The following is a 16,560-nucleotide window of genomic DNA, read 5'->3' as shown; positions in this document are numbered from 1 at the left end:
GTGGACTGAGACAGGGCTGTCTTCTTTCTCCCCTACTATTCAACCTCTTTGTGAACAATCTTATCAGTGTTATGAAGGAACTTGGAATCGGCGTTTCCATTGATGGACAGCAACTTTCTGTTTTAGCCTACGCCGATGACATTGCTCTTTTAGCGGAGACTGAAAGTGATCTCAATATACTTCTGGATGTACTTGATAAATGGTGTGTGAGGAATAGACTGTCAGTCAATCCAGCTAAATCAAAAGTTGTGCATTTTAGAAGTCAATCTATGAAAAGAAGTGATGCTGTCTTTAGATGTGGTGCCACTGATCTGGAAATTGTGGAATGTTACACTTACCTGGGATTGCTGTTAACGGAGTTTTTAGACTACAATAGGATGGGAAGGGCAGTTACAAGTTCAGCTAGCAGAGCACTCGGACTGTTAATCTCTAAATCTAAAATCTTAGGGGGTATGCTGTATGACACATACACCAAACTATATGATGCTATGGTCTGGTCAACTATTGACTACGGTTCGGCAATCTGGGGTCCGTATACAATCCCAGGAGTGAATGCTGTTCACAACAGAGCCATGCGGTTTTTCCTTGGAGTGCCTAAGTTCACACCTAACAGTGCGGTAATTGGGGAAATGGGCTGGACCCCTCCTTGTGTTCGCCAATGGTCAAGTGTTACCCGTTTTTATAAACATCTGTGCAATACTTCCCCGGATAGGCTGACACATAGAGTTTTCGAGTGGGCCAATAACAACGCGGGGAAGAAGAAAACGAACTGGAACCTGCGAGTTCACAAACATTTTAAGAAGTTTGACCTGGAACATTTTATTCCGCCCGACAATAGCTTCCACACAAATTTTATCGTCTCTGAAGTTTCAAAGTGCAACATGAATGTTTTTATAGAGCAATGGAAAGCTGATTTACAACGGCCTACAAGTAAGAGTGGATCAGGGGGTAACAAGCTCAGACTATATCACTCCTTTAAAACAGAGTTCCGAACAGAGTCCTATGTTAAAAGTTCGATGGCTAAGCACCAGAGGAGCGCCCTGGCCAGAATGAGATGTGGTGCAGCCCCTTTAAAGCTAGAGACAGGAAGATACGAAAACCGTCCTCTTGAGATGAGAACATGCTTCCACTGCAACGACACCGTGGAAGATGAGAAGCGCGTACTACTTCAATGTCCACTCTATAGTCATCTACAACAAAACCTTTTAACAAAATCTATAGAAACACGTCCTAGTTTTAGTTCTTTAAGCGATAATGAAAAACTGTCTTTCATCCTCTCCTGCCCTGATATCATGTTTGTAACTGCCAGAACCTGCTCTATTTTACTCAAAGAGAGAAGAAATTTTATTTATAATAATTAGTCGTTTATGCTTGATGTAATGACGCATTTTATGCTTCTATTTTATGTGTGTTTTACTTGGTATATTGATATTTTAGTAAGTCTCTCATAACCCTTTTGGGTGGCTCGTATATTTTAATCCCTTTTTTTAACATTGTAAAATTTATTGTAATATATGAGGTGAGACTGGAATAAACTATCTGTCTGTCTGTCTGTCTGTCTGCCTAATTAGGACTTATAAGAGTTTAAAGGTTTGTACTGGATCGGAGTAAGATGGTTGCCTTCGCTGTCTCAACCTTGATTGGAGCAGCGTTTTTAATTGGCTTTGGTTTTCATTTGTCTGCGCCATCACTGTATTGGGATTCTCGAGAGGCATTTAGAAGTTGCTGAATACAATAACACGAGCATATTGATGGCAACTTCTTTTTATTGTCTAACACGACGTCTCGGTTCTATTTCTTGTCCATGGGTACCTCGTCCATTTGCCTTAAGGATGGTCTCCAAAGTTTCGTCCGAATAAAATGACACATCTATGCTTGTAGTTTTCCTGAGAAGCCGGCTCATGTGATGACTAGTCTGGCCTTGGTCGGGGATGCTGATTCTGATTGCAGATACTTGATGTTTGGGTAGTCGTTGGTTTTGCTGGCTGAGGGTTTTAGCCATGGTGAATCTTGTATGTTAGACCATACTTGCAGCCTCAAGTATGTTTTATCCTTTCTAGGGAAGAGAGCAAAGATAAACTAACACAACAGAAATGACCATGGCCTACCTATATATCGTGGTATTTGGTGAGTATGCCGTTATTTTCGCCAGTCGACGATGGAAACATCTTAAATAGATTATGTTCAGTATTTGTAGTGTGAACATATCATATGTAATATCAAAGAATAGTAATATAGAAGCAAAGCCTTAGCAGATGATCTATAGCTTGTTTTGTATATTCTATCCTTAATTACTTGTTTTAAATAAAACTGTGATAGTCTAGTCCTTTTACGGTTCTTCATTGACAAGTGTTAAAAGTTATTTTTAATCATTATAAATCTATATCATCTTTTAGTCATGATATGACGGAAATATTGCCTATGTGACAAGAAAGCTTAGCTCATTCTTTCACCTTAGAAGAATGTGTTACATTTATGCTTCGAACTACAGAAAGAGTCATAATCGGTATCCCAGTGCAGCTGTTGCTAACTCTGCTATTATTCTACTTTGCACAGTCTCAGTGGCTTATAACTGTGTGTGGTTTTAACTATTTAACACGTACGTTACTGAGGTTGGCCTACTGGTAACAATGCTAAAGTTATGGGGAAATTTCTAATGTTATAGCTGATTTCCAGTGATCTAGTCAGATATTTCCTTGTATTCCAATTGAGCACATGAGCAAGATTGGTTAATCTCGGTTTTATTATTTTATTTGTGACTGTTGATTTGCTTCAAAGTGAATAATTCATGTGTTGCAGTACCAGGAATATTTTGCGTAACCCCTTGTGTCCCGGGGTTGTATGGAGAGCTTTGTGACAAGCATTGCAATGTCAACTGTCGCGCCCGTGTCAACAAACAAAGATATTGCGATAAAAGCACTGGAGGCTGCTCACTCGGTTGTGTCTCTGGACGGTGGGGCAATCAATGCAATTTTCCTTGTAGTGAGAATTGTGTGGATCGTGTATGCGTTCAACAAAATGGACAGTGCACGAAAGGATGCACAGAAAACTACAGAGGAAATTTGTGTGAAGAATACATAGGTAAAGTAACAAATTTTATATAGTCTGGCTTTAGTCGGAAACAACCAAGTTATCATACTAGGAACTATTAAACCCGTGCAATGTTAGTTGGTATGATCGCAACTGTTTAAAAACACTTCATATCATAGAAGTCAAAGATACCATATGTAATTTCTGGGAGGTAACTCAAAGGTGTTAAAGTACTGGATGTATGACAAAATCACATGGTAGAAGCATCCAAATGTTTCAACATACTTTCACTTTTTCACATAATATGCCTGTTCATTTATACCAATTCTGAAAACATGTACATGTAATATAATCATGGTGATATTCCAATCAACCAATCTAGATCCAGATGAAAACGGAGGAATCAAGCCTCGTGAGACTGCCGATTATGTCTTTGTTATCATCATAGCCGTGATGGCTTGAGCAAAGTGTAAAACGATAGATGGAAATCACGTCTAGCATTTGCGACTAACGGGATAAGGTAGTCAATCTCGTTGACGCACATTGCATCACACTTGCATAGATCGATGTTCATGGTGTTAAACACTGGCTTATCTCATCCAAACTCCATTTTATTTTATACAGACCGCCGCCATTTAGCTGTAATGTTTCTTCGTGCGGCTTTTAGCAAACCAAACTGTACCGACATCGGCTATTCCTCAAATGCTAAGCTGGCACGCCGCTGTTCAAATGTCTGTTCAAATCGGCGTCACAATCAATTAACTTCCTCTAACTTGAATTTGTTTGGAGAGCATTTAACATAGAGAACTGTTGTAAAATTCAGCACCTCATCCAGAGACATCAACGGAAACAACAACAACAGACGCACCAGAAGGGACAAAATCATACAAGCCAGATACCGCCGCCTACGTCATCGTCATCGTCATCGTCATCGTCATCGTCATCGTCGATGTGCTTATGTAAGTTCCTATTCGGTTCGAATTATCATTTTCAGGTTCCAAAAATATGATGTCACCATTATTCGCTATGAATTGCAGGTATATAACGTCAAGATGTTTAGGGAAGGGCATATTTTCCCTAAAACTAATGTTCAGTGACCAATTTATATAATATTCACGGCGATCTTACCGTCTACATCACGCCGAATGTATTTCTCAGAATATTGAAGGCTCTTTGAATTTCTATAAGTCTCTGTAACTAGTTTCATCCAGGTCATTGCATATTTGAGTTATTCTCTTTAGAGTCACACGCCATCGTTGGAAATCCAGGTCAAGAAGTCAACACATTTTATTTGCTTACATGTACAGCTTTTTTCCTGTCATAAAAAACAGGATCTATTGTACGATTCCGACTGTATGAAAAGTTTCTGTTTAAGACCATTCTGGATATGGAATGTTTTTAAGTAACGGTGAGCATGACTTGCCCCAGTGGTAATGGAAAACGCCCTTGAACAAACCAAACCTGCCTACCATAAAATTTAAGGCATCTGTAGTTAAAGGTCACATGCAACCAAAAAATCAAACATAATTAAAACACATTTATCACTTATTCATGACATATAATATACATTGCTGCTTTAAAAAAACCCAAATAAACAAGATTATAAGCGTACAATCGCCATTCAAAAGTGCAATAATTTGTACTTGGGCTTACTTCCCCCGAAACGAAGCCCTCGGGAGACCGAACCCAGTCATAGCGGGTGGATATGCACTCAAGTGTAACGACGGCTTCTGATTGGCTGTTTCATTTGCTGATATGCTGAGGGTTCATTGTGTGTACAGAAAGATGATCTGTTTGATGAGCATTTTAGAAGTATAGCCAGTCACAAGACAAGTAAGATTCTTTTTGGATAACAACTTCTTTTTGTGTACTTGATGTATCGTTTCAGTATGGATTCATATACTGTTGTCAAACAAAATCATATACACTAAAAGAAGTCGTTATCCATGAAGAATGTATATAGAGATGTTGGGTTTGGAAAATACATGTTCTCTGAATTTGCGCTCGATCCAAAAAAAATCATCTCAGTAGAGATGGTAAACTACTGCGTGGCTGGAATCTGTTATTCGTCCAAGTACAAAGCAGGACTTGAAAATGACAAGAGTTTGCACCAGTTTCCTTCAGATCCAGTCATCCGAAAAAAAATGAATGTAGTTTGTTTGCAACCGACAGACATAAAAACATGTCATGTGTATCACACGTGCCTAATTACATAATGTGGCAGACACGGGACTCGGGTGCACGAGTCATAAATCAACTTATTTTCTTTATGTCGTATAGTCTGATAGGTGTTAAGTTCAAATTGCACGTGGTCAATGATTGAAGCTGTGTATTGCATGTTGTCTTTAGCAAACAGGCAGACAGACATATAGGTGTGAATAAACCAGACACTGAGCTTTCTCTGTGACACAGGCTGCTTACCACAATAAACAAGTTATTTTTATCTAACGAGTAGATTATTTACTTGTTTGTGTACACAACCAAGATTAGACTACTGCTCACGATCACAGACGCTGGGCATACATACTGTTTCAAGCTCCGAGAACCTATTCACTACGCATGCGTTATGGACGCAGCGCAGCACAGCTGTTGAAACCAGTTTTCCGCCCAGCGCTGGGGGGAATTTAGTGAAACGTTTGAACTCCGATTTCGCGGGCTTTTTTTCATCGCGTTTTTTTCAACTTTATAGGTTGAATTTGCATTTTTTATGATTTGTTTCGGTAAGTGCATACCGATATGTACCAGAATCTGCAAAGTTGTGTTTTACGTTGCATGTGACCTTTAACTATCCATGTACTTACTCAATATACTTCCTTGAGAATTCCGAAACTGGATCCTTCTCCGCAACTCATGATGGTCGTCAGAACTCTCCGAATGCATCTCTGATCTGGTTTGGTGGTTTATTCTGTGTCATCCTACCTTGATCGTTAGTCATGATATCAATCACAGGAGTGCATTGTCCACAAGAGATTATCTCCCGGCTGTTTCTTATAGCTGGAATAGTGCTTGATAAAGAATTAAACATAAAAGTAGCAGTACTCGTATGAACAGTTCCATTGACACTATCTCAAGGGCAAGATTATGTGTACAATGGTTTTCAAGCTTGATTGGCCTTTTATTTAACACTCGAAACAAAACTCAAAGTTTAGATTTGTTTCGTCATGTGCATAGAACAAAGCATACAATCTGTCATGTCATCTTTTTCAAAGGATTTGGATTCTGTCGGACCAAGGAAGGTGACATAATTTTTCGGATGATCAGCCTCGGTGACTTGGTTGATATGAGTCTACTTCTTTGACTGGTATTCTAGATGAATGAAGATTTTATGGATATCAGCTTCTTTATTATGAGAACACAACGTTTCGGAGTTAATGCTTACTCCTTCACCTTACTCCTTCACCTGATGTATCCACAAAATCTTCATTCTTATGTATTTCACTTCTAAATGCCCTTCAAATGGTATTCTAGAAGTTGGGTAGATGACGGATGAGGACTACTTTATAGATATACAAATTCTGTATAGGCGGGGTTTCGACATAGATTCTAGTGTCATTGTACACAAGAGATGTCTGAGACGAGAATGAGTTGTTTACACATTAGAAGATGTTGATAACACAGGATACAGGATTAAGTAGCTAGATGGAAACCAGTGTATGATGTACATGGTTATATACATAAGGGATTAAGGATGTTGATTAGCAGCCACTAGGGAGTGATGTGCATAGGTGTTTACATGGGCGATAGGATACTGTTCGAACGCCAGTAATGTGATGATGGACACTAGGGAAAATATGGCATCTCGAGGGACAGTGGGAAGATGAACGTCTGCTTGGACAGTTCTTCATTTGACATAGTGGTTGACCAGAGGGTTCGTCGCTTGCTTGTTTAATGCCACACTCCGTAATATTCCGGCTATATGGCGGCGGTCTGTAAGTATTTAGGCCTGGACAAAGCAATCCTGTAATCCGCAACATAGTATTCTTTCGAGACGTTTGGTTTAGAGTATAGTTTGTTGCAGATGTTATGGGATACTTTCCGGGATTCTGAGACGTGGAATAAGACACCAAGAATGTTGCTCGTAAAGAGTCGCTGTTTGGCAACGGTGTTGATTGATTTTAACCTCCAGATATTCTCCAGTAAACTAAACGATCCCAAAGATTTACCTATTTGTGACTCTACACGTGCTTTGGGGTTGGCGTCGACTGTCATATTGCTGCTAAGATGTTACTTGGATGAAATGTATTACACTAGGTTCATGTGCCATTTTGTATTTTTTCAGGTATATCAGACATCGCAAACATTTGGGTGAGTGGTTTGAAATTTAAAGCCACATCAAGAGTATATCATTCATATCGTGACACTGGTACTTGTATACTGATAATCTTCGACGATATGAATACATGTCGGCAAAGGAGAGCAAACAAAATAGGCAATCGCATGACTACGCCAAAAGCGGTCATAAAACTACATTTCTATACAGAACCATATAATGCAATAATCAGTTCGTAGTGCTTTTGCTCCCTGTATGGACCCCAGCTGGATTTAGAGCATCCCTTCATATGTAAGTGATAGTGACAAACTTAGCTACGGATTAAAGGATTACATAATCTACGAATAACAGGTAGGAATATATATGCTCTGAATGACGTTGGCTTGTGTTCCCTCTCTGGGGGATAATCATTTCGCACCCTTCAAAAGAAGGCCCGCAAATAAGCTATAGTATCATACGAATTCTGAAAAAAATCATAAATATACTTTTCTCATATACAAAACGCACCCATCTACTCAAATTCTTTTGCAAAGCTAATTAGATGAGAAAGTGATAAATACTACCTCACCATCCACGTCTGTATGGTCAGGCACGACCTTGCAAGAAACTAACTCATAAAAATGCATATTGACCACACATAATAATGTCAGCATAACAATTACGAGTAGCCCGACTGTATATATTCAGCATCTATATTCCTCTCTATATAAAATTAACAACGCTACGTTCAATTTTTCTTTTCGTTTCCCGGTTAATGGAACCATACTGTCGGATTGAACAATTTAGTTTCGATTGGACCTTTTCCTGTTCCTTCTAAGTACGATTTGTGGATGCGATCCATGCAACATTCCAGTCAATTGCTGTTGGTTGCGTCTTACAAATGAGTTGGTGTAGAACAATAACAAGCTTGATTGTGAAATGTCCTGTATGACAGTCCTTAAATTACAATGGACAAGTTTTATTGCGTATGCCAACTTGCAACAGTTACTATCGTCGACTGTAATTTGGTAAAACCACAATATACAATGCAAATATCAGTAGTGTTAATATGAACAGTACAGATTACTCAAATATGAGTAGTGTTAATATGAACAGTACAGATGACAATCTCAGACGGAAGATTATGAGTACAATGGTTTACAAGCTAGATCGACATTTTATTCAACACTCGAAACAAAACTCAATGTTTAGATTTGTTTTGTCGTGTGCATAGAACAAAGAATACAATCTGTCAAGTCATCTTTTTTGAAGGATTTGGGCTCGGTCGGACCAAGGAAGGTGACACAATGGTTCGGATAATCAGCTTCGGTGACTTGGTTGATATGAGTCTACTTCTTTGATTGGTATTCTAGAAGTTGGGTAGATGAAGGATGAGGACTATTTTATTGATCTACAACTTCTTTAATTCGTATAGGTGGCGTTTAAAAATAGATTCTACTTTCGTTATACAGACGGTATGTCTGAGACGAAAATGAATTGTTTTTACATTGGAAGAGGTTGATAACACAGACAGGATACAGGATTGATATAATTTGTGTGGTTCTGTATATAAATGTAGTTTTATGCCCACTTTTGCCGTACAGCGAATGCCTATTTTGTTTACTCTCCTTTGTCGACATGTATTCATATCACCGACTGTAAAACCACAACACACAATGCAAATATCAGTAGTGTTAACTGTAGTTCAGAACCAGTCCAGTTCCGAAGGCCATTTCTGGTGACAGATCCCTGTGGGCAAATGTCAAAAATCGTCTATCTAAGCTGCGATTTCAAAAAGGTGTCTGAACAGTGAACGGCACTGAAACGGCATCAATGTATTGTCCTTCACTTTCCATTGATAGAACGACTTGCAGGTGCCCATACAAATCATTGACATTAAGTGGCAGGTCGATTTCTATGTGTGTCATTTGTAATAGAATGTATCGGACGTAACGAATTTAATAATGACATTTCAACGATGACGTGATTTCTAATTCTGTTAGTATGGTGATCTACTTTCAGTTCTTGGCGAGCTATAGCCTGTTTTATAGTGTTCCATAATCTACAGTTAGAGTATTTTAGTTTTAGTTTCTAGTTTGTATTGTGACAGTTCGGTTAGATTTACTTTCCTTTGTCGACTGATAAAAAACTGAATACCTTTTTTACGCTATATGGCTGTAATATTGCCGATGCGATGTAAAATTTTGACTTACTCCAGTACTATTAAGACGCGTAATTCCCCAAACATTCGATGTAAATTTAGGTCTATCTGGTTTTCAATCATAGTATTCATGTTATTTTAATTTTGGCTAGCATTTAGTTCACTCTCTCCAGCGACTGAAGGGATGATGTAGATCCATCTGGGGTCCATGCAGGTAGCAATAGTACTGTAAGTCCCCATGGTCCCTAGTATGGTGATCTACCTTCAGTTGATGGCGACCTATAGCCCATGTTTTATATTGTACTGTCCTCTGTAGATACATTGTTTTAGGTCTATTCACTAGTTTTACATTCTACTCCTAGTTAGTTTTACTGTACTTCGTCGACAGAGTTTTACAAGTATGTGCTATTAATTCATTTGTATTATCATAATTACTCGTTCTCGTCACGATGTGGCTGCAATATTGCCAATGTGACGTTAAATGTTAACTCACTCACTCACTTAACCCCTCGTTAATTACAAGGGACATGTGTTTAGGGTGTCTGAGCTTGTTATGAAAGGAAATATTTTTTTTCAAATAGTCATCTGCTTACGTGTTTAGAGATTTAGTCTTACAAACTGAGATGATTAAATCATTCAAATAGGTCCTGATTTTTGGTGATTAGATATATACTGAAACACGTTCTTGCAGCTGGCAAATGGCGTACTACACGGCGCAATTGATTCTGGAGACGTATCACGTGTGAAAAGAATCTTGTCAGAGGGACAGGTGGATATAAACTGTGTGGATACTTATGGGAGAACACCAGTTATGTGGGCAGTACGCCAGAAACAAAAACAGGTATTTGACGTTCTTGTGAGTAATGGAGCCAGGTTATCACTGACAGACAAAAGCGGAAACAACATACTTCACAGTGCTTGTCATGGTGGACATAAGGATATTGTTCAGAATATTCTCTCAAAGGAGTCAATAGATATCAACAGCAAAAACAGATACGGTAGAACAGCAGTAATGATAGCAGAAAGCAAAGGTTGCAAAGATGTGGTTGACTTACTTGTTAGCAATGGAGCTGATCTGTCATTACAATATGAAATGGAAACAGAGTTCTCCACGGAGCCTCTTGTCTGAGGTGAAACTGGATTTGTGGAACATGTTCTCTCGCACAACATTGCTGTTATTGACGAATGAAACAAGGTTAAAACAATAGGACTGGCCATTGTATGACCTTATTGTGCCTCGTGGCTGTACGACAAATTTTGTCTAATAAAGCGAATAAGTACTTATATACACACAAATGACATCAACATGGCTCTTTGTGTGCGAACAGCTTAGATACCTTGTTTCCTAATACTGACGTACGAATTCACAAAGCAAAAATGACAGCTGGGCTTTGCTATTTTATTTACGATCTTAATATGTGTTAACAAATTAATTGCAAACTTTTCATATTTCCTGAAGCCAAATAGTTTCAACGATCATATTTATAATGATGACCTCTTGCACATGCAATCACACGTGATACACGCATAAAAAGCAAATTAAAATAAGCGGAGAAAAACTGCTGAAGTACTGGTCCTCAAAAAGCATATATATGCATAACCAAATAATATACAACTAATCACAAGCACAACCTTAGTCATCATTTTATTTACAAGAGATAACGGAGATATCTTTCAATGTTGATATATCACGTTCTCAATTTTATGTATGAGCTTTTTAGCCATGTCTATACCAGCCATAGTCGTGCAAAGGTGTACTTTTCCAGTGTCAGGTTGCCCATGTGTTTTTTCTCATAATTTGTTGTCGTTCTTATGTTATTTGGTCATGACAGCATTTTACTTTTGCACAGCAGTCAACTTTTATAACAGATTTTTGATCCAGTCTCTTGCTTTGTATTAACGTGTGAAATATTGAATGTTCTGTAGAAATTTTAGAAAATATCATACAATATAAAATAACTATTCTATGAACATGATATAGTTCTCATGCTTTTTGAATGATAATGATCATTTGATAATTTTTAATGATTTTGTTGAGTATACTCTGAATTTTCTTAAGGCAATTCACAAATATCGCAGAAGGTTGGGCTTGAAAACATTTGAAATTATATTAAATGACACTTCGGGTATATGCATAAGAGACATTTTTCGTGTAAAAAAGGATCAAAGTACTATTATTTCGTTCTTACATCCAATAATGAAAAACGCAATGCAATTGAAAAATCAAAGAAGATATTTTGATAAACACCTATTGGTGTAGATGTTCTATTTAACCGTTTAAAACCACAATAGGTGTAAAACTAAGATGGATGCAGTTCAGTCTGCTCCATAGAATTCTACCTATTTGAAGAAAATGCATATTGGTGAAAGCAATTTATGTACTTTCTGTGGGGCAGAACATGAATCAATAGTTCACCTCTTCTGGAACTGGCAAATATTTTCACACTGGTTTGAGTTAAACTGTGTACACACATGTGCTTTATATCTTCAAGGTGATTTGATCTTTTTTGGGTATTCACCAACTTATCATTCGGATGAAATATTTGACTTGATCTTTTAACTAAATACCACATCTGTAAATGAGAGTTGGGAAAGGCAAAACCTACACTACTGCAATTTAAGAAGGAATTGCAATATATTATCTCATAGAAAAAGTTAGACATTGGAACAAATCTGACTTTAAAGAATTTGAAAAAAAATGAGTACTGTATCAGAAACTCATCTCTGGCTAACATAGTTTGTAGAAGATATATTGGTATGAATGAGAGTGTGCATGGTGAAAAAACAATCAGCTGTTTATTGACACAATCATATAGGGGATATAGGGGCCATATAAGTGTTGAAAAAATCAGATGTAATATAATATAATATAACATAATATAATATGATATAATATAATATAATATAATATAATATAATATAATATAATATAATATAATATAATATAATATAATATAATATAATAATCAAACTGGACATTTATCATATATATATATTTCCAGGTCCATGTCGCCTATGTGTTTTTTCTCATATTTTGGTGTTCTTTTGCACATCAGTCGACTTTCATAAAAGCAGTTTTTGGTCTCCTACTCTTTATTAAAGTGTTTAAAATCTGAAATATCGTTCATGCACTGAAAACTGTTTTGATCAATTGTGTGTTCTTGATATTGTTGAACTTACCTTAGCGTACCTTATGTACTGGTACTGGAGTCAGCGCTATATCATACGCATATTAGTATTTAGTTTCTATATAAACCTGAAGCTGAACTTTCAATTTGGATAGGAAGTGTAAACGTTAACAAACGTTCCAAGGACAGGCATCTTATGAAGGCACCACCATTTCCTCTATTGCCACCCATAAACACAACGCTTGATATGTACGTGCACAACGCAGTAGCCCCACAGAAGTGCATGGGGTCCCATCCTTGATTTTGATGTATTTTCAAGAAGGTCGAGAAATCATCAGAACATTAACCTTGCATCACACATTTGTTAGTGTTTGTTCTAGTCGTTTGTATCAAAATGAAAATCGTATAAATGGAAATTACATGCCAATTACACCAATTATCTTTCGAAAGCGACTACATTCCAACTAACAATGGTTGTAAGGAAGTGCAGATGGTGATGCACTCTCAAAACATTCAATAATATCATATATCAGCATTGAATGACTCCGATAAACTAAATACTTATATACTAAATACTGATATACTCAGCGTTATATCATACGCATATTAGTAATATATTAGTAATTAGTATTTAGTATTTAAGTAAATACTAATAATACCAAATACTAATATGCGTATGATATAGCACTATATATGCCTATTTATGGCTGCATATGATCATGAAAAGACACCAGATGATACGCAAATCCATTGAAATGGCTTGTATTTCCATTACTGTTCCAAACATATAGGTGCCAAGATGGGTGCAAACCATTTTTGAAACCAATGTTCTCAGACGTTTGAGGTAAGGACTGTGTGGAATAACTTGATCAACTGGCCAGGAAACGGCCTCTGATGAGTGCATTTCTGTAAGTACCTATCCAAACTAGGCATGCATGGAAACATTTCTCGAGAAAACGACTTGGAAAATGGCAATACTATTGTAAACATCAAGTAAGTGAGTGAATGAAAATGTAACGTCACATCGCCATATCGTGACAATGCAAACTCTACCAAATTATGTTAAAAAAGACCAGTAAAATATATAGACTGACACGTATTTGTTAAAACTGACTCAAGAAAATTTTAATAAACTAATAATTATCAATACGAGATAAAAACTGGCGAGAGGTCGTTAGCAAAGAAAACTAGGATTCTGCTTGCTGTACGGTTCCCATGAAGGATATATACCACCCTTTCAGCTCCTAGCGATTGTACGAACTCATTGCTGTTAATCTAAAATGTACGAATTGGTGAATTTGTAGAGTTATGACGATGGCAGAGATGAATATTCTTAGAGTAAATGCCCTTAATCGCTTTACTTTTCAACTTTATAATTTACGGTCCTAGTGCCACAGCCTGATTTTTTTATCTCCTACTTAGGACTTAGTATCTCCCAATTAGGACATAGTAAACTAAATATATTGATCCGTATTTGTTGGTTCGCATGGATTGCAAATGGGATCCCCTCTATCACCACTACTGACAGAAATATACATGATTGCCTTTGAAGAAACTGCCCTGAAAACTGCACCATTCACCCCAAAGCATTGGTACCGCAAAGTAGATGATGTCCTAGCTCCCCTGGACGACAACCAAGATCCAGAGGCCCTGCTGCAACACTTGAATTCCCAACACCCAAGAATTCAGTTTACAATGGAAGAAGAGACACACCAACAGCTTCCCTTCCTGGACATTCTTCTCCACCGACGCCAACAATCCATAGCCACCAGTGTTTACCTTTAACCAACACATACGGATCAGTATATTCATCACCAGTCCAACCATCATCCCCAGATCAAGAAAGGCATAGTAGCTACCCTGGCACGAAGAGCAAAAGCGGTCTGCAGCCCAGACAGCCTCCACAGCGAATTAAAACACCTGAAATCAACCTTCCAAGACCTTAACGAGTACCCACCCCATCTAGTCAGCAACACCATCACCAAGACCATGAAAGAAACTCCCAAGTCAACTAAACCAGAACCTTCCCCCATCAGAATTAACATACCACACCATGGCCAGATAAGTCATCGCATCAGCCGTCTCATCAAGAAAACAACAGGAATAGACGTCACCTTCCGTAGCGACACCAACCTGAAAACGCTACTATCAGCTAATGGACGTGGGCCAACAACACCTAAATGCAACAACCCAGCAGGATGCATATACCAGATCCAATGCAGCTGTAAAGAGACATATATTGGTGAAACTGGTCGACCACTGGCTATCAGGTTAAAAGAACACAAAACATCAGTTCCAAATTTGGATCAGAAGTCTGCTGTATGTGAACGCATCATGCACAACCCCAATCACAAGACTGTTTGGGACAGCACCAGGACATTAGTTAGGAACGCCAATGACTTAAAAAACGGAAGCTCCTAGAAGCCATTGCAATCAAGCGGAACAATCCCTCAATCAACAGAGACGGAGGTGTTTACTTACCCAATGCATGGAACCACCTTATCCTCAGCGACTAATGTTTATCCAAACATCTTTACCTGTAACTCGTTAACCTAATCAACACAAGCCGGCACACCTATCAGTTAAGCCTGTACATAAGTTGAAGCCTGTACATCAATCAGTCGAAGCCTGTACATCAATTAATAGCAACCCGTATATCTTGTTACCCATTGTTATCAGTCTACTGTTATGTGTATATATACTACAACCCTTTAGTTTTGCCCTCACTTCACCTGAAGAAGAGACTAGAATCTGTCTCGAAACGTTGTGACCTTGTATAATAAAGAAGTTGAACCATAAAGCACTTTTAGTTTGATTCCTCAAACTCCTAAATGCCTTTGAAACAACTTATATGACATAGTAGCTCCTAATTATGACTTAATATATCCTAATTAGTACATAGTATCTCCTAATTATGACGTAACATCTTCTAACTAGTACATAGTATCTCCTAATTAGGACATAGTATCTCCTAATTAGGACGTCTAAGAGTTTAGAGGTTTGTACTGGATCGGAGTAAGATGGTTGCCTTCGTTGTCTCAACCTTGATTGGAGCAGCGTTTTTAATTGGCTTTGGTTTTCATTTGTCTGTGCCATCACTGTATTGGGATTCTCGAGAGGCATTTAGAAGTTGCTGAATACAATAACACGAGCATATTGATGGCAACTTCTTTTTATTGTCTAACACAACGTCTCGGTTCTATTTCTTGTCCCTTCTTCAAGTGCTAGACACAGGAGTACGAGACATATTGTATTTACCAGTACTTACAGGAAGAAGACAAGTACATGTACACCTTCAGCGTTATGTCTCCAAGAGACATATTTAAAACAAGCAGATACATTTGACCTTCGTCATTTTAATGCATATCATTGTTTTTCACCTCCGGGTGATAGGGCCACTGGAGAATCATCCATTCTAGTCAGACAAAACGTTATTCAAAGCCCTGTTCCACTTATTACTAATTTGCAGGCTGTTGCAGTGAGAATTACTTTACATGTAGCGTTTACATTGTGTTCTCTTCATATTTCACCGTCTTTGAAGTTTGCCAAAAATGATCTTCAAGCTCTATATGATCAGCTCCCGAAGCCCTGTATTATAATGGGAGATTTAAATGGCCACAACCCACTCTGGGGTAGTGTAACTACAAACACTAAAGGTAAATTGTTGGAGGACTTTTGTTCTGATAATGATTCATGTATTTATAATGATGGTTCCAACACGTATTTACACCCTGGTACGGGGACCTATTCTGCTCTTGACTTGTCATTGACAAATTCAGAACTACTAAATGAATTTGAATGGTCAGTCCACGATGACCTGTGTGGAAGTGACCATTTTCCTACTGTATTAAAACCTATAACTCCATCTGATGTTCCTCCATCTTCAAGACGAAATTTTAAAAAGGCTAACTGGGCTTTATATGAAACACTGTGTGCTGAAAAACGTAAACCTGAACGTTTTATTGACGTTCCAGATGCTATTAAATCTTTTT

General features: G+C 37.9%; 2 protein-coding genes across 2 annotated transcripts in view; both read left to right on the top strand.

Annotated features, from left to right (window-relative positions):
- Positions 1-10,974, top strand: part of LOC137282569 (cell death abnormality protein 1-like) — a 54,080-nt gene extending 43,106 nt beyond the window's left edge. The window contains exons 2-6 of the mRNA XM_067814341.1: positions 2,061-2,127; positions 2,800-3,081; positions 3,854-3,989; positions 7,310-7,335; positions 10,132-10,974. Coding sequence (XP_067670442.1) covers positions 2,094-2,127; positions 2,800-3,081; positions 3,854-3,989; positions 7,310-7,335; positions 10,132-10,163 — 510 coding nt within the window. The 5' untranslated portion in view covers positions 2,061-2,093 and the 3' untranslated portion in view covers positions 10,164-10,974. The remainder of the gene's footprint in view (positions 1-2,060; positions 2,128-2,799; positions 3,082-3,853; positions 3,990-7,309; positions 7,336-10,131) is intronic.
- LOC137280981 (uncharacterized) overlaps positions 1-16,560 on the top strand; it is a 228,091-nt gene that overhangs the window by 168,944 nt on the left and 42,587 nt on the right. The gene's annotated exons all lie outside the window — the stretch shown is intronic.

Source organism: Haliotis asinina, chromosome 4, assembly GCF_037392515.1.
Source record: "Haliotis asinina isolate JCU_RB_2024 chromosome 4, JCU_Hal_asi_v2, whole genome shotgun sequence".
NCBI classification, from domain to species: domain Eukaryota; kingdom Metazoa; phylum Mollusca; class Gastropoda; order Lepetellida; family Haliotidae; genus Haliotis; species Haliotis asinina.
This window is presented reverse-complemented; position numbering and strand designations above follow the sequence as displayed.